The 18759-nt window shown below is 42.8% G+C and overlaps 1 protein-coding gene across 1 annotated transcript in view; it reads right to left on the bottom strand.

Annotated features, from left to right (window-relative positions):
* Window positions 1-8706: 8706 nt before the first annotated feature.
* Window positions 8707-18759, bottom strand: part of LOC308381305 (uncharacterized protein) — a gene marked incomplete at both ends in the record, with an annotated part of 18376 nt that continues 8323 nt past the window's right edge. Inside the window, 5 exon segments of the mRNA XM_080858855.1 lie at window positions 8707-8901; window positions 8903-9450; window positions 9880-10147; window positions 10776-10953; window positions 15106-15241. Coding sequence (XP_080714981.1) covers window positions 8707-8901; window positions 8903-9450; window positions 9880-10147; window positions 10776-10953; window positions 15106-15241 — 1325 coding nt within the window.

The raw sequence follows: 18759 nt of genomic DNA, 5'->3' as shown, positions 1-18759 counted from the left end.
ACACACACATATTTACAGATGCAAGTGCACACACACATACATCACATCAGCCAACAATATTATTTTTTTTTCTAGCTCTTCTACACAAACACAGTTTCACTCAGGCACTTTTTTTTTCATAAAGACACACACACACACCTGAACCTGTTTCTTCTGAACCTTTCTCTTCAATGGCACTTTACTCCCTGTTGCCATAGTACCAGCCTCAGTGTGCGTGTGTGTGTGCGTGCGTGCGTGCGTGTGTGCGTGCGTGTGTGTGTCTGTACATATATACTGTATTATATTCTCTTTTTTTAAGTTTGACTTGCATCAAATCCAAATGACCTTACTTTCTGACTGACCTCATTTTAAAGGTATTGTTTTGAGACCAAAACAATAATTCTTGTCCATACTCCATACCTAATAGTGTATTTCCCCCAGGCAGTGCCCAGTTAAACACACCCTTTGTGGAATTTCAAGGGACTAAACGTACAGTTTTATTCGTTTATAAATGTAGTTGAAAAACTTCCAGTAATGAAATATGTATCTGTAACCATTCAGAAGGGGTCACCATGTATTTATTTGATGCTCTTGCCTACGTAATGGAACTATTCTTGACACCACTAGTAATTTGATATAACCAGTATGGCGCTGTAATGTGTACAATGTGACGTCTCTGAACGAATATTTCCATAATGCTGATGTTATGTTGATGTGTAACGGAGGACTTTCGACAATGTGTGGTGGACAAGAGCAATCCGCCGGGCGTGTTTTAAAACCCCTCTTCTCCCGACGAACCGGAGAAGATGAGCACATTTACGCTTGTCATCAGCAGGGGGCAGTAGTACACCGCGTAGTGTACAAGTGGCTGAGTTGTACGATGATTAGAAAACGCGCAAGATTGATTAAGTTCATGATGTAAAACAAGGGGAGACTAATTGATTAAAAATGTAATTCATTTTAACGTAATGTATTTATCTTAAATGTAAATCAGTGACTTGGTTTACCATTATAAGTTGTTTGACTAGACCGCTCATTCTCTCTGTCGTGGTCAGTTGGGGCAACGTCGAAAGAGACATTTTTCTCTATGTGGCGGAGAGTCATAACTGTACCGGGTGCAAACTCTGAATGTGAACGGTTAAATAGCCTATAGATTTTTTTTTTCAACGCGTAATACTTTTTGTTTTGTTTTCTGTCAGTGGTTCACGTCCGTCGAGAAAGGTTGTACTTTCATTTGAAGACTCCTGCATACCGATGTGATGCTTGTTGTAACTGTATGATGGTAAAATGGCAACTGTGAATCCGTACAATCATTTCATTTTTTATTTGCGTCTGATATGGGAGTAGCCGTCAGCCTCTTAACCACTGTCGCCCAAATAAATGTAGCCTAGCTTGTGGAATACTGGTATACAGGTACTACCAGAAACAAAACATGGACTACGAGAATATCAGAATCTACCTACTGTAACATTTGAATAAATAAATGGACCTACGCTGCAATATCGCATGAGTTATTACTCCATATTTTCACATTTATTTCCTTCTGTGTTTGAAGACACAAATGATATCAAACCCCTTGCACCTAGAATGATTTTCTGAATCTCACAAATATCATGACCAAGCAACTAGCAGCCATAAATAAGGCCTTAAAATAAAGTTTTGTTAGCAGGGTTTATGCTATATGAATTTAAGAATATAAATAGAATAGTGCAATACACAGACCAAAACACAACATGGACTACAGGAGTATCCGAATGATCTACCTAATGTAACATTTGGAATAAATGGCCGTCAGCAAGAATAGGGCATCATGCGTTAATATTTTAGATTAAAAAAAAAAAAGCATCTTCCAAAAATACTATCAAATCCACTGCACCCAGAAGGATTTTCTGATAGAGCAGTTTCTTCAACAAATCTCTCAAATAGTCAAGCAACTCATCGCCATCAGTAAGGGATTACTTTAATGTTTAATTATAAGCTTTATGTTTTTATGTTTCTGATTTGTTACATTGAGCTGCAGTCACTCTCTGCAAAAAAAGAAACAGCGTAGAACCGAATCATTCAAATTTGTCCAAGGAGAAATTGGTCATTTCTCGCTTTGAAATTAAATGACAGGCTAGCCTGTTCCATCAACAAACTTTCAATAGCAATAAAACGAATAACAGTTTTTAGTACGTTTTTTTTAACATTGCTTTTTATTTATGCCAACTATACGTTTACTCTGATCCAAGCACTGTATTTTCTTTTCTTTCGGTCGAACACTGCTGCCTTATTCGGGCACAATGCGCTGGCTGAGAATCAGACTGAAGACGCGAGACGGAGGCTATGCCTCGGAGGGCTATGCCTCATTTGAGCCTGCAACCGACATCTCTCTGCAAACCAAGTGAATGGCTCATTCCCCCTTTAATCCTCTTAACAGAAATCAACTATTCTCCAGACACCGAAATTAAATCACTGGTAGGTTTGGCTCCTTGTGCTCAGAGTTATTTTCACTATGAATTTTCTACTTTTCTTTTTTTAATAAATATATTACATAATTTATAATATATAATCAGCCTAATTTCTCTAAATGGGGGTAGGCTATTCCGCGCTATCCGTTAAGGATACTGCTCACATATGAAGCACAGGACACCATCACAAGGTTTTTTTTTTTTATTTTTTTATGGGGATCGTTCTATGGATGCGTGCCTTTATATAACTGTTTAATAGTCTAGGCTTAATATTTCTCTATAAACTAGTTGATCTAGGCTAAAGCCTACAAGTTAAAACACGTCAGTCTTCTAGTAGAATTTTTTGAATGATCTTAAGGGCCTAATTAATTACGGTAAACATGGATATGTTTGTAATTCACATTTTATTCTAACCTGTAGCATAGCAAATCGTTTGATAACCAGGCCTTCATGCAATTTCCTGAACGCCTTGATTTTGGGGGGTATCGATAACAGTAATCTTAATTAGTAATTTGTTTGTTTGCTCTTCTCTTCTCCCCTGCACGGATTATTTTACCTGACGCCAGTGTTTTTGTTTGGCGTAAGAGCTAGCGGCGCCTTGGACAAGTATCAGCCGACTCCGAGAGGTGTTCCTTCGGCATCTGGATCCAACAATACACCACTAGATAGTCTCCTTGATGTCACACACGTCAACACATTCTTGAATGAAAATATACCTCAATAAAATAGATTAGGGTTTATTTCCAAAATATGTGAATGTGTTCGTTCATGCATGACTCAACGGGACAGTTTTAGACACACAGTTTTCTCACTCAACAGACAAAGGCTATTTCTTAGACTGGGCATTCACTTTTCTTCATTTTAAAGTCTGTGACTGACCTGCCTGCCAATTTCGTAATCCATGACATGCAGGAGGTGAGTCCAGGAACCGGTTTTAAGGAATTAGCTGGTGTTGATCTTAAACTGACAGTTAATCGCAGGAGGTATGAATTAAACAGGACCTGTGTCAGTCTAGTGTTCCCAGCGCGTCGCCGTTTTGTGCGCGCATGACCCGGTGCTGGGGCCTCAGTACCGCAGTGACGTGCTGTGCGCCCCGGGAGAGCGCGCTCAATAATGCATGAGCGTCATTAGAAACCAGAGAGGCCCCGTTAGTCCGCCGTTATTTCCTGAGAAATGTGAGTCCAAGCGAGGTGATGACAGAGGCCACCGTCGCGCACCTCACATTTCAGCCGTTATCTGCGTGGAAATTGCAAGGAAGAAATGCAGAGAACTCCATGTGAGGTCTGCGGTGTCAAGATGATACATTTTCTCTCATCAAACGTGGAAATATTCGACTACTCTCAGGCTGGGCGTTTGGCCTGACATTCTGTGATTGTCCTGCAACAGTGCGACTCTGGCGGCGCTATTGCCGGTTCTACTTGACCCCGTCATTCGGGGCCTCATTATTAATTGAGAGCAGGCTTAAAGTTGCGAACATCAACGCCGCTCCCGATACACCGATAGGCGCAGGGTTAATAACGGCTCAAACATCGCGAACCTTCAGCTCTGAAACAATAGAGTCTTTGGAAAAACACCTCGGGATCTGATAGCGGGTGTGTAGAGCGATTTGTTTACCAAAAAGGAAACATTGAGGTCATTTCTACACGGTTAAGCACCTATCCATCACCAGATGAGCTGGCCTCTGGTCCCAAATGCAGACTCATGAATCATACTTTATGATTTTTTTTTTATTGAATGATATTTCCCATTTTAGTCTGTACTACCACTGCAGGGAATCAGCCAATATAATCGACTACAATCCTTTGTATACACAGTAAAGAAGACGAGCGAAACAGCTCTCCCCCGCCTCATCTTGAGCGCTGTTAATTCACTTAGCTGTCCACCCTCGCGGCTGTCCCCGCTTAATAGAAACTAAAGCGTTTATATTAATAGTTAATCCACCGTTTTCTTCCCTGAAGAATCCGCTGGCATGTGGGGTGCAGAAAGGCAGGTATGGACTTGTCCAGGCCACTGCTAACAAACCTCTGACGACACCTCATGCAGCTGCAGCTAACAGGGACGCGCATTGAGGAGGGTAATTAGTAACTGTCATAGCGGGCAATTGCATCCACATGACGCGTGGAGGAGGCGGAGGGTATTGTAGTGTTGGTTCATTGATCAATCATTTATTTACAAACCCAAGGATTCGTTCAAAAACTACTGGTCTAAACACAACGTGCGCCTCACGTCAGTGGCTTGTTCTGTGAAACCAGGAGATGAAATGAGACAATGCAAAGCATCATATTAGTGGATAGGACAAGGGCCTCTAAAAAGTCATAACGACCCGGGTTAAAGTGAAGAGTGATCTGACGTTACCCAATGATGAAAATGACTGGCCATAAGCATTTTCTCACCCAGGACCCTACAGCCAGCTGTCAAATTATGGAGATCAGGTTGTATGGAGGGCTTTTTCAAAAGGACTGTGTCTCTCAGTTCTCTGGTTTTCCTGGGATTTGGACGTCGACCAAACTGTCCATTTATTAACCGAGAAGAAAATGAAATGCTCTCGGAAAAAAAGGCAAAAAGAGAAAAAAAAATGAAGCGTGCGGCTTTCCGCTTTGGCCCACGAGTAAAAATAACACGCATAATAAAAAATAATACCGGTAATGATAGGTTAGCTGTGCGGAGACTCGTGTGAGGAGAGACGCATGCTAATAGAAAGGAAAGTTCAAGCATGGGATGAAGGATAGACAGGGCTGCCCTCTCAAGACTTCAGACTAAAATGAATTGTCACTGTTAAAGTCCAAATTTACAGATCACCACCATAGCATTTAAGTAGTCTTCTTCTCATTACAAGTAAAGCTCTCTGTTTAATATTCTATGGACTAGTGGGTTGTTTGTGGTCCAGAGAGTCACCAAAAATGATCGTGCAGGCTTGCCTATATTACTGTAATTTTCACTGCAATCAGGGCACTGAACAAAAATTTAGAGTTCACCCACTTGACACCTTTGTCCTCTTCTTTTTCTTCTCCTTCTCATCAACCCCTTACTTGTAGATTTGGAATGTTTATGCTCAGGGGAGTCTCTTGGATTGGATTGATTCTTGGAATCAAAGACATCCTGCTCTAGTACAGTCCCTCCGTTTAAACACACACATTGTTACACACTCATCATAGAGCTCTAAGTGATACACATATCACAATCATGGTGTGAACTACAGGGTGATTGCTGTGTGTGTGTGTGTGTGTGTGTGTGAAGGGGGTGGTGGAGGTGGATGGGGTTGTTGGTGGTGCTTGAGTCCTCCATTGACGGGACTGTAAAATGTTTGGGAAACACTGCTTTAGGAGGAAAAAATCTCATCACAGTGTTGCAAGAAATCTGCTGAGGCCTAATGAAAACACTGTGAAGTTGCAGTCATGTTTTGAGAAGCCTTTGGCTGTGATTCTGTTGTGCTGATTCAGGACCTTAAAACCAGTGGTCCTGCAGCCTGCAACACTGTGGGGAAATATGTGCCTAAATATTCCCCATTCATTGCGGTCTGGATCATCTCCTTTCAGGACAGAGACTCCAGATGAAAGAAGGCACAACAGGTCAACATCTTAATGCGGGGCTAAGCGTCCTTCCCAATGTTTTTACTTTATCTCAGGGTTAATAACAGGGCGTGTTGTGGTTAATAACAGGGTGCGTCGTGGTTAATAACACGTTTGTAACAAAGGAGTGTTGAAATGTCAATCTATTCCACATGCTCAGTTCTATTACGGGCTCTTTGTGAGGTGGGTATGGAGAATTCTGTGCATCAATTTGTTCTGTGTAAATTAGAGACACACACACCTTCCAAACGCATGCGCTCTGTGCCTTGGGTTATTTAACAGGGTGCAGAATGCCAGCTGGATATTGAACATAACACTTAAAGTCAGTCCGATGAAGCTAAGACAAGGCAAGCTCTAGCGGCCAAAATGTGATTGGCTTGCTAAAAGGTGACCTTGAACCAGTATCTGCAGGAGTTCCTGCAGAGATATGTGATGAGTCTGCTGTACCTCATTCAACTCCAATCTCTCACCACACACATACCCACACAGAGACAGACACAAACACACACACTCTCTCTCTCTCTCTCTCTCTCTCTCTCTCACACACACACACACACACACACACACACACAGACAAAAACACTCTCAAACACACACACACACACACACACACACACACACGGGTGGTACACAGTTACTGAATAATTGAGCATCACCTCAGAGACGCCGCCGCAGAAAAGATTCCTTTCCCTGTGCATAATTCAGCACACAAAGAGGAGATGAGGATTATGGGCAGATATATTACAGCAGTAACCATCTCTTAACACTGATCCCCATTCATAACAATGGGCCCGCGTCACAGACAGACCTATGATTAAAGGTTGTCACTCTTGAGACTGAAGTAGCGTCATACTCAGGACTGTTGCCCTTGACCCCCCAGTACACTGATTTAAGTGCCTGGTTGAGTTACTGCTTAAAATTTAAAAAAATCTTGACGAAAGGATATTGATATTTGAGTTCAACAGCCAATCAAGTTGCACCTTTCCCTTCTGTACTCGTGAAGCAGCGTGTTGATTGGCTGAAATTGTTTGTGGCCAAGTCCAAGCCACTATGTTCCCATTTACAGAGCCAGAAACTGTGTAGTGTTTTTGAGTGGGTAAATACTAAACAGAGAGCTAGAGTATTGTATGGGGCAAATTTCACCACATTTTTTTGTATTGCATGGGAAGTGCTGACTGCAACTTTAAGGCCTTACCCAAATGGACCCTAGATCTAGTGTTGAGTAGATAGACATACATTTAATAATCTATATACTGTATCTATCTATCTATCTATCTATCTATCTATCTATCTACTATATCTATCTATTTATCTATCTATCTATCTATCTATATGCGTATATATGTATATGTATATAAAAAAAATATATATATATCTGGAGACAAACATGATAAGCAATGAACTACACATCCTCTTTGAGAATAAACAGTTAACACTAAAGGTGTTTGACATATCCAAGCCAACCCGGGCGCTTCCTGAATGCGGGGCTCAAAGGAGGACTTGAGCTCTTTGGCTAAAATATCCATCTTCCCTTGTCTGTAGTGAAATAGAAATTGTGGAAGGTTAACAGCTGTAGTGGAGTACACCAAGTAAACTTTTCCTGTTCATTTTGTGTGCACCACATGTGGCATTCATACTGATGTGTTCTCTGAAGTCCTGTAGACAGTGGACGATATACCAAAGCATCAATGTGGTACTTTTTATTGCAGTAATAAACAATAAAAAATAGAAATGTTTTAAATCTTAAAATAGTACAAAAGACTCAAACATGTGAGTGGTATAAGAGTGCCCATGCACATACTCCTAGCACCAGTGACCAGTCCTATCATGGTCTTGGCCTCCACTAGGGTGGTACAAGCCCTTGATTCCCCAGAGAATATTTCCACGATGACTGTGCTGTGTAGAGAATACTGTATATGTTGATTGTGTGTGTGTATGTGTTTTGAGTGTGTCTGTGTGATTTTGAATATGTGTGTGTGTGTGTGTTTGTGTGAGTGTGTGTGTGTGCTGGGGGATGTTTGTATGTTTGTGTGCAGGGTGTGCATGCATACGTGTGTGTGTGAGTTTGTGGTGTTCGTCTGTGTGTGTGTGTGTGTGTGTGTGTGTGTGTGTGCAAGGCGTGCATGCTTGTTTTTGTGTGGGTGTGTGGTGTCTGTGAGTGTGTGTGTGTGTGTGTGTGTGTGTGTGTTTGTGAAATTCTGTATGAGTGGTAGAGGCAGAAACCCCATTCCTTGGCACGAAAAGGGTAAATGTGTGAGGCGATGCATCGCCATGACAACCATTCAAGGACTGGATGAATGAGACTTCACAGCACTTCACAGACCCACCTGAACAAGTGCAGAAGGACTGACCTGAGAGAGATGGGAAGCAGGGGAGAGAGAGAGAAGAGAGAGAGAAAGAGAGAGAGGGTGGGGAAGAGAGAAGGAAAGAGAGACAGAGAAGTTAGAACGAAAGGAAGAGAAAGAGGGTAAAGGAAGAGAGAGAGGAAGAGAGAGATGGTGAGAGGGACATGAAGGAGGGAAGGAAAGAGGGAAACTGGTAGCAAAACAGGGAGGAAAAGAGAATGGATGCCAAAGGATTATTCTTTTCATGGAACTTCTAATGGCTGTTTGAAATGGGATGATTGTCTCCCTCTCCCTCTGTCTCCTTCCCTCCCCCTCTCTCTGTCTCTCTCTCTCTCTCTCTTTCTTTCTCCCTCCCTCCCTCTCTCAGCTGAAGTCCATGCGCAGTAGTTCACTCTTCTTGTTGGCTTTGCTATGGAAGGCTGCAGGCAGCATGGGCAGGTTCAGCTCCCCCACCCGCCTCTGGATGGTCCCCCTCAGCTGCACTGAGTTCCTCTTTGTCCCATCGCCAGTGGTTACCATTCTGCCCCCTCCTCCTCCCCCCCCCTCCCCCTCCTCCTCCTCCTCGCCCGTCACCCACTCCGCTGCCCCTCTTCTCCTTGGCGTGGCGGAGGCTCTTGATCACCAGGGCTTGCTGCCGTTGGCTGGCGAAGGCCGGCGTCTTGGAACCATTCACCAGGAATGGGGAGGAGCCAGGCCCCGGAGCGACGCCCCCTCCTCGTGCAAGCCCCACCCAGGTCACCTTCCGCGGGACGGCGTCCTTTAACGGTCCAGTGTGACGCAAGCGTGGGAGGGGTGAGGCTTGCGAGGCAGCGCCGTTGGTGGTTTCCATGGTGCTGAAGAGACGGGCAGGGGGCGTGGTCTTCTCCTCAATGGCCAATAGGAGGTCTTTGAAACGCTGCCCAGCCCTGCTCTCCAAGTGCATCCTGGGAGATATCATGTAGGCCTTTTCGGAGTAAAAGGTTTGGAGCTTCTCCAGCTTCTCGTCGCCATAGCGCTGATTGGGCAGAGGCTCCTCCCCCGGGTAGTTGTCCGAATGGGAAGGAAGGAGAACGTTGGGGCGTGACTGCTTGGTTGACAGCGGAGAGGGCTCCTTCGTGGCATCGGTTGCTATGGGCATGTCACAGGGGGAGGAGTCACAGACGTTGGAACCAGAGCCCTCCCTGCACGAGCACTTTGGTGGAGAGACTTTGACACACACACACAAACACACAAACACACACACACACACACACACACACACAAACACAAACACACTCACACACACAAACACACACACACACACACGCACAGTGTTACTTGTATGGATTGTGTGTGTGAGTGTGTGTGTGTGGAGGGGAGTCGGGTTGGTGGTTGTGGATGTGTTAACTGCACATGTACAGTACATGTTTCATATTTTCTATGAGTTTGATTTTCTTTGTTTCAATATTTGTCTATGTTCTATGTGCCTTGGCAACACTATTTTCCTTTCAATGGTCATGGCAATAAAGCAAATTGAATTTAACTGACTTGGATGGCTTTGCCTTTCTGTCTGCCTACCTTCAGGAAACAGCAGGTCTCTGGTCTCCAGGGTGATGGCGATATCCTCATCCACAATCCCTTCCACCGACGGCAGGGATGGTGAAGCCGCTCTCTGCTCTGTGCTCGGCTGCTTTTCCCTGGCCACCTCCTCACCTCTCTTTCTGCCACTCAGTGAATCCCTCTCCTGTGATTGGCTCCTCTGAACCTTGCTGGACTGCCGGGCACTCCTCACATTGGCTGTGTCAGTCTGGGGTGGGTCCAGATTGATGTGTGTCCCATTACGCTCCTAAATTTTTAGGAATTGTTTCATCGTGTATGAATGAAATTAATTAATATTGTCAGCAATCCCCTTAATCACTTCAAAGCTGTAGTAGTTGTAGTAGTAGTGGTAGTAGTAGTAGTAGTAATAGTATTTATATATTAGTATTAGTAGTAGTCGTAGTCACAGTAGTTATATCAGTAGTAGTAGTAGCAGCAGTAGTGTTAGTAGTCGTTTAAATCTGTAATCTGCTGTCTGGTATGGGCACCTGCTGATGGTTCTTTGGTGTGGTGTTGGTCTTCTCTCTCCACAGGGTCCTGCTGGGTAAACCCCACTCACTGTTCTCCACTCTCTACAGAAGGAAGTGAAGACAACTGCCCTTAGCCTGGTGTGTGTTTGTGTGTCCACAAGTCTGTATTTAGGTGTTTGGTGACCGCAGTGTGACTGGGTGGTTGTTATCCCATTATATCCAGATTCTGGTTCGAACAGATTTTACTGGCTTCACAGCTGGCCCCCCTTTTTGAGGATTCAAGACGTAGGTTTGTGTTTGAGTCTGTGCACACGTCTTTGTATACACGTGTGTGTGTGTGTGTGTGTGTGTGTGTGTGTGTGTGTGTGTGTGTGTGTGTGTGTGTGTGTGTGTGTGTGTGTGTACCTTCGTGGTCTTAGCCCCTCTCTGTTCTCGTAGGAGTTTCTTCAGCAGTAGGTGATATGATGACATGATGGCTGAGGGTCTGTTGTTGATGACAGTGTGGATGACATCGGAGAGGCCATACCCAAGCGACTCAGTCATGTAGTTTAAAATGGAGGTGTTCAGCTCTTCAGGTCGTAACCTTTGAAAAGAATACAACTCCCCTGAGGCTTTAAAAAAATACTCCCATGAACCTTTCTTTTCCATTGTGTCACACATAGAAATAGCATCTAACAAATGACAAAGGGACTGTTGGTACAACTTTCTTCTTGAAGGAGTTCCCAGTAAGGATACAAACCTATATTATATTGATCATGCATAGAACAGAATGTGTTTTTACATAGAACAAAACACAGAACAAAATGTGGAGGACAATATGGATTCCCGGTTGACCGTTTCAACTCTTCTGTTCTCACATAACCTAATTGTGTGTGTGGCTTTAGATGGTTCATGTTACCTATTCTTATAGGTGCTGGTGTGCTGTGATCTCAGGTATGATACCTGTTCTTTTAGTTGATGGTGTTTAGTGGTGGTGGGTAGGGCTGCAACAATAAACACATCACCTTCATACCACCGTACAAAGATGTGTATTGCTGTGTTGACCCCATCACCGCCATTACCATTGTGACAGATTTGTACCCCCTTATCTGCCTTCCTCATGTAGCTTGTGGCTTGGTCTGTGGAATTGTCTACAAGCATCTGTATTTTGAAAAGAATGACGTCAACAGCACAGTGTTTTTTACTCTCTCAACACAACAATGATAAAACAATTCTAAAACTCCCACACCCCTGCACTGAGCATGCTGTTAATATTTAGCATGCACATCACGTCACTGTAACCTTGGAAAACACAAATTAAATATGTAAATACTGCATTAAAATAAATTGTGAATATGACATACAACTGTAAGTGCCCATTTATTTTATGATTGCAACCAATCCTCCTGACTATACACTAGGGCCTCGTTTCCCGAACGCGCACTTAGCCTAAAAAGCACTTGAAATCGCTCGTAAGAGGATTCCTACGTTGCAGATGGGTTTCCCAACGCCACACTTAGCTTAAGTGTATCTTTCGTTGAGAAGAATTCTACGTGTGGTCAGGACCAGTAGTAACTTCACACTTAGCGATTTAATCCACCAGGGGCGTCGTTCGGAAGAAAGGGGAATTTAAAAAAAAAAACATGGCTACTTGAAGCGAGGAATATTTTACATTAATAAAGCTATCTACACAACTTTTTATCTGTTTATAATGACTCGGTTTGATCTGAAATGTGCTACGCGACCAATGCAGAGTATGTAGGTCTTAACTGAAGCTTTCAAACAGTAGTTTTATGGCACAATTAGCGCTTATGCCACCACTCCATTGGCTTATATGGTAGCTTTCTAGCTAGATGGTTGTATATATTGTAGAAGAAATCCAAACGATGTTTCTGTGTATAGCACATCATGAGAATGTCATTGTTTCACCTGCCTATTCCCATCAAAATAGAAATAAAGAATATTGAGTATTTGAAGATAAAGATTAGGCTATACAAAACTAGTGCAGTGCCCGTAGGAATTATGCATTCTGTAGTGTTAGCAGACGTAGGGCTGTTGGGTAGTGTAATGGCAAGACATATTTGCACTCCACATAGGTAGGCCTACAGGTTACACTGAAGTATTATTGTGATGCATGTTTCCTTTTCATTAAGAAATGTGTTAATGGTAGCCTTTTTGGAGAGTTACCAACAAATAAAGTTTGAGATTATGTAGTGGATGCAGTTGAATATACTGTAGATGTCAACGTTGCTGTCTAAACTATAAACTAAATGTCATAAAGAAAGACATTATTTAAAATGAAGTTATGGTTGAAATAGGATCACTTCTTTATTGTAAGGGCAAGTGTAGGGTAAGAATGGTCATGCAGTTGGACTCAAATGTAGGTTAATTTTATTGAATGTATGTAGCCTACTGTACTGTATGACTTCGATGATGCTAGCTTTGACAGCCCACTCTCAGACAGATCGTAATAAATGTCCTTACAATGGGAACACAGTTTAAATAGGCTACTCTGCTGGAGATGGCGTTACTATCCCCGCCCCGAATTCAGTGCACATTGCACGTTCGATGCACGCATAGGCTAGCTAATTTCACAGCAATTAACGTAAACAGGTTAACCTGACGTAAACAGCTCCTAAGAGCTACTTAAGAACTCGTGCACGTTGCGCTCGTGCACCTGACTTTAAGTTGATGGTTGGGAAACGCACTTAAATAGAAAGTGTTACTTAGTGTACGATGTCGCGAAAATCCACGTAGGCCGTTAAGATACGTCGTTATCGGGAAACGAGGCCCTGTGCTCTCTGTTTATTATTCATTTCACGTTACTTGTCCCTTAATATGTTGGCATTGTTGAGCTGAAAGAGTTTAAGGAGTTAAAAATACACATAATTAAAAGACTATTTCTGCATGGCATGTCTGTTGATGTTGCTCTGGGCCTCGTTTCCCGATAACGACGTATCTTAACGGCTTACGTGGATTTTCGCGACATCGTACACTAAGTAACACTTTCTATTAACGTGCGTTTCCCAACCATCAACTTAAAGTCAGGTGCACGAGCGCAACGTGCACGAGTTCTTAAGTAGCTCTTAGGAGCTGTTTACGTCAGGTTAACCTGTTTACGTTAATTGCTGTGAAATTAGCTAGCCTATGCGTGCATCGAACGTGCAATGTGCACTGAATTCGGGGCGGGGATAGTAACGCCATCTCCAGCAGAGTAGCCTATTTAAACTGTGTTCCCATTGTAAGGACATTTATTACGATCTGTCTGAGAGTGGGCTGTCAAAGCTAGCATCATCGAAGTCATACAGTACAGTAGGCTACATACATTCAATAAAATTAACCTACATTTGAGTCCAACTGCATGACCATTCTTACCCTACACTTACCCTTACAATAAAGAAGTGATCCTATTTCAACCATAACTTCATTTTAAATAATGTCTTTCTTTATGACATTTAGTTTATAGTTTAGACAGCAACATTGACATCTACAGTATATTCAACTGCATCCACTACATAATCTCAAACTTTATTTGTTGGTAACTCTCCAAAAAGGCTACCATTAACACATTTCTTAATGAAAAGGAAACATGCATCACAATAATACTTCAGTGTAACCTGTACCTATGTGGAGTGCAAATATGTCTTGCCATTACACTACCCAACAGCCCTACGTCTGCTAACACTACAGAATGCATAATTCCTACGGGCACTGCACTAGTTTTGTATAGCCTAATCTTTATCTTCAAATACTCAATATTCTTTATTTCTATTTTGATGGGAATAGGCAGGTGAAACAATGACATTCTCATGATGTGCTATACACAGAAACATCGTTTGGATTTCTTCTACAATAGGCCGAACGACACCCCTGGATAAGGTGTCGAGGGGGTTGAAGCGTACGTCATGCGTGACTGTATGAGCTATGAAACTAGCGATTTAAAAAAAGTTTCAATGAAGAACATAGTTGCAAATATATATGTATACAACCATTTAGCTATAAAGCTACCATATAAGCCAATGGAGTGGTGGCATAAGCGCTAATTGTGCCATAAAACTACTGTTTGAAAGCTTCAGTTAAGACCGACATACTCTGCATTGGTCGCGTAGCACATTTCAGATCAAACCGAGTCATTATAAACATATAAAAAGTTGTGTAGATAGCTTTATTAATGTAAAATATTCCTCGCTTCAAGTAGCCATGTTTTTTTTTTTAAATTCCCCTTTCTTCCGAACGACGGTCGAACGACGCCCCTGGTGGATTAAATCGCTAAGTGTGAAGTTACTACTGGTCCTGACCACACGTAGAATTCTTCTCAACGAAAGATACACTTAAGCTAAGTGTGGCGTTGGGAAACCCGTCTGCAACGTAGGAATCCTCTTACGAGTGATTTCAAGTGCTTTTTAGGCTAAGTGCGCGTTCGGGAAACGAGGCCCAGACCTCTACCAAGGCCAAATGCCATTTCTTGTAAATGTAAGGGAAAGTGAAACGACATTTGTAGATACGCCCTGTGATTTGGATTTGCTCCAAAATTGAATGGGGTTTTCCTTGGCCCATTCTACACTTTTCCTCTCAGTTCTATGGAAAGTTTTTGTGTTATCCTGCTTAATGGTGGGTGTGTTACCTGTTCTTATAGGTGATGGTGTGGAGTGATCTCATGTGTGTTACCTGTTCTTATAGGTGATGGTGTGGCGTGATCTCATGTGTGTAACCTGTTCTTATAGGTGATGGTGTGGAGTGATGGCAGGTGTGTTACCTGTTCTTATAGGTGATGGTGTGGAGGGGTCTCTTGGCATAGCCTTCATTCAGCCACTTCTCCTCCATGGCTGTTTCTATGCTTGGCCTCTTATCAGGGTCCGGCTCCAGCAAGCACAGCACAAACTGCACTGCAGCTAGAGAGAGGGAGATAGAGAGAGAGAATTTAGATGGACAGGGAGAGGTCAGTAACACAAGCAAGACATGAAGAGACATGGACACATTTTGACAGATATAGAGATGTAGAGAGAGAATCACTAGAGAGAGCCGGAGTGAGAGGAAAGTAAAGATTGTCAGAGATCAGTAGACCGAAGAACAGAACCAGTAGAGTCACGACAAACAGAATCCGTGCCGGAGAAGGAGGAGATGAGAGATAAGACACGACTAGGTAAACAACACACAGCAAGACATCAGGAAATACAAAAGAGATTAGTCAAGGTTCTTGCCCCAGTCGACTTTGTCTGGGGTGGTTCAGGCTTTGGGCCCTGTAAAGTGCCAAGAAACTATTTAAACTGTCATTGATGCTATATAAATTAGAAGAAAATATGTATTTACATGACAATTAAATTGTACTGTTGGAGATGTAGTGAAATTAAGACATGACAGGCAAGCGTTGCTAGATGGTCATGGGAAGACTGATCATGACATAAGATCAAGATATCTATCATGTCTGTCATACGATACCACAAGCACAGTGTGTGTGTATTATATTCCATTAAGCTCAACACTGAATCGTTGACAGGCAATGCTCCTCAGTTTTAATGACCATGCATGCACACATACACACACACAAACACACACACACATTTACACACACAGGCACAAAGACACTCATAGTCACATGTACACAAACACACACACACACACACACACACACACACACACACACACACACACACACACACGCACACGCACATACACATACACACACTCTTGCACACACAGACACAAAGACACTTATGGCCAGACACAAACACATAAACACACACACACACACACACATTTACACACACAGACACAAAGACACTCATAGTCACACGTACACACACACACACACATACACAGACACACACGCACACATACACACACACACACACCCACCCACACACACAGGTGTCTGTGTTTTTCCATAGCGTGGCTTCAGGAGCAGACACTAATTTCATGCTCGATGTCATCCTGTGTTCAGTATCGTCCCAGACATGAGTTCACCTCTCCCACGCCACCTTTGTTGACTGATGGCCACCCTAGTCATGTGACTCCTGCAGGCGTTATGCAATTGCCTGATCGGGTTAAGGTGGCACCGCGAGGGAACGGGCACTCAGGGAGGGAGATGAGGTGACGTGACTGGGCATGTCTGTGTGTGCCAGCTGCGAGGTTAGGCTGTGCCACCTTGGCACGCCAGACGGGCAAGCCTGTAGTGGCGGGCCTGTATTGGCAGTTGGGTATTTGTCACACTTACTCATTCAATACGCTACACTACTCTACTCTACTCACGCAGAGGAAAAGGCCATTGACTGCATACAGCGTGTGTGTGTTTGTGTATATGTGTGTGTGTGTATACTATGTTCTGTTGTCACATTTACGCATTCACTATGCTACGCTATATCCTACTCTACACACCGAGAGTGAAAGGCCATTGACTTCATGTCTGTGTATGTGTGTGTGTGGGTGCATTACTATGTTGTACTAAATCCTGCACCCAAAGTAGGTGATAGTCTCTTTCCACCTCCAAATGTGAAGATTCAGGGATAAGATAACGAACATTAGGATGAATATTGCTCAGGAAATTCCAATTGTCTTGTTTTCTGATCCCCTTCCACCATGCTGTAACAGTATGAGCTTTTTTGCACTGGCTGTTATAGAAATGCTAAGCAAAGTAGTCTCACAACTGAAGCCGTCTACATGCCCTCTTGACCCCATTCCCACCACATTTTTTAAGACCATCTTCAAATCTGTGCCTAAGGACATGCTAGCCATTGTAAACTGTTCCCTGCTTACAGGTATTTTCCCATCAGAACTTAAAACTGCCCTGGTGAGACCCCTCCTGGAGAAAAGCAATTTAGACTCTTCAGTTCTAAACAATTTAAGACCCATCTCCAACCTTCCCTTTCTAAGCAAAATCCTGAAAAAAAATCGTTTTTAAACTGTTAAATAATTAGCTAGATGCTAACTGTGCCTTTGACACTTTCCAATCTAGTTTCTGTTCCAATCATAGCACAGAAACGGCATTAGTCAAGGTTGTAAATTACCTCATGATTAATGCTGACTCCCAAAAAACAATCTGTCTTGGCCCTTCTGGATCTGAACGCAGCCTTTGATACTGTCGATCATGATATTCTTAAGGATAGACTTGAAAATTGTGTTGGCCTCGCTGGTCCACCTATCTAACTGTCCGGCAATACTTTGTCGCCCTCGGAGACCACAGCTCTCATTTGTATGACCTGAGGGGTCCCTCAAGGATCAATTTTAGGGCCCTTACTTTTCAGTCTATATATGTTACCCCTTGGTAGTGTCATTAGAAGGCACAAAATGAACTATCATAGCTATGCAGATGACACCCAGCTCTCTATTTTTGTAACACCCAACAACTACAGCTCTATTGATTGTTTGGTAAATTGCATTTCTGATATAAATGTATGGATGTCACAAAACTGTATCCAGCTCAACCAAGATAAAACAGAGGTAGAGAGAAACTATCTGCATATTTAAAAACACTAGCACTTAACACCAAGCACCAAGCCCGAAACCTAGGTGTCATATTTGACTCAGATCTCAATTTTGAAAAATCAAAAATATAATTAAACATCTTTGTATCACGTTGTTTCTCTCTCAGGCTGACTCTGAAAGACTGATGCACGTGTTTATCATGAGCAGGCTGGACTACTGAAACTTGCTTTTTTTCCTGGTCTCCCAAAAAAAAGCCATTAGTTAACTACAAACAACTACAACCAGTATTTAAATCACTGCACTGGTTACCTATTAGTTTCAGAAATGATTTCTAGATTATTTTACTAGTCTATAAATCACTCCATAGTCATGGACCTGAATATATAACAGACATGCTCTCAAGGTACACACCCAGTAGATCCCTGAGGTCCTCTGGCACTGAACTCCTAACAGTTCCAAGAGCCAGGACAAAGAGACATGGGAAAGCAGCTTTTAGTTTCTTTGCCCCCATACTACCATTCAGAATCAGAAACAGCTTTTATTGGCAAAGTTAGTTTGCACAAACAAGGAATTTGTCTTGGTGCAGTGGCTCTCACTGTGCTTACACATATTAAACATGCACTTAAGACATACTGTACCTCTTTGATCTTGCTTATCACCCACTGTAACATTTATCTGTTTACTTATATGTGTCTCTTTACAAGTGTTTGTAACAAACCGCTGTTAACCTAAAGCTTAATTACTTTGCCTAACCTTAACTGAAAACAAATACGTAGCACGTACACACCCACTCTGCCCCTGTCCTACTTGGGTGGGCCTGTGGGCTGAGCGGGTGAGAGAGACAATGCCAAACCTGGCATGGAGGTCGCCCTGCCAGACCCCGGTGGTGCGCCTAAAAATACATATGCAACAAAATATTTTCCTCTATTTCCTGATAGCTGAATGTACTAATAACTATAACCCTTTTCTAATATACCCAATGCAAATA

Source organism: Sprattus sprattus, assembly GCF_963457725.1.
Source record: "Sprattus sprattus genome assembly, chromosome: 2".
Classification (NCBI taxonomy): Eukaryota; Metazoa; Chordata; class Actinopteri; order Clupeiformes; family Clupeidae; genus Sprattus; species Sprattus sprattus.
The sequence above is the reverse complement of the archived record's forward strand: the minus strand, read 5'-3'. Positions and strand labels throughout refer to the sequence as shown.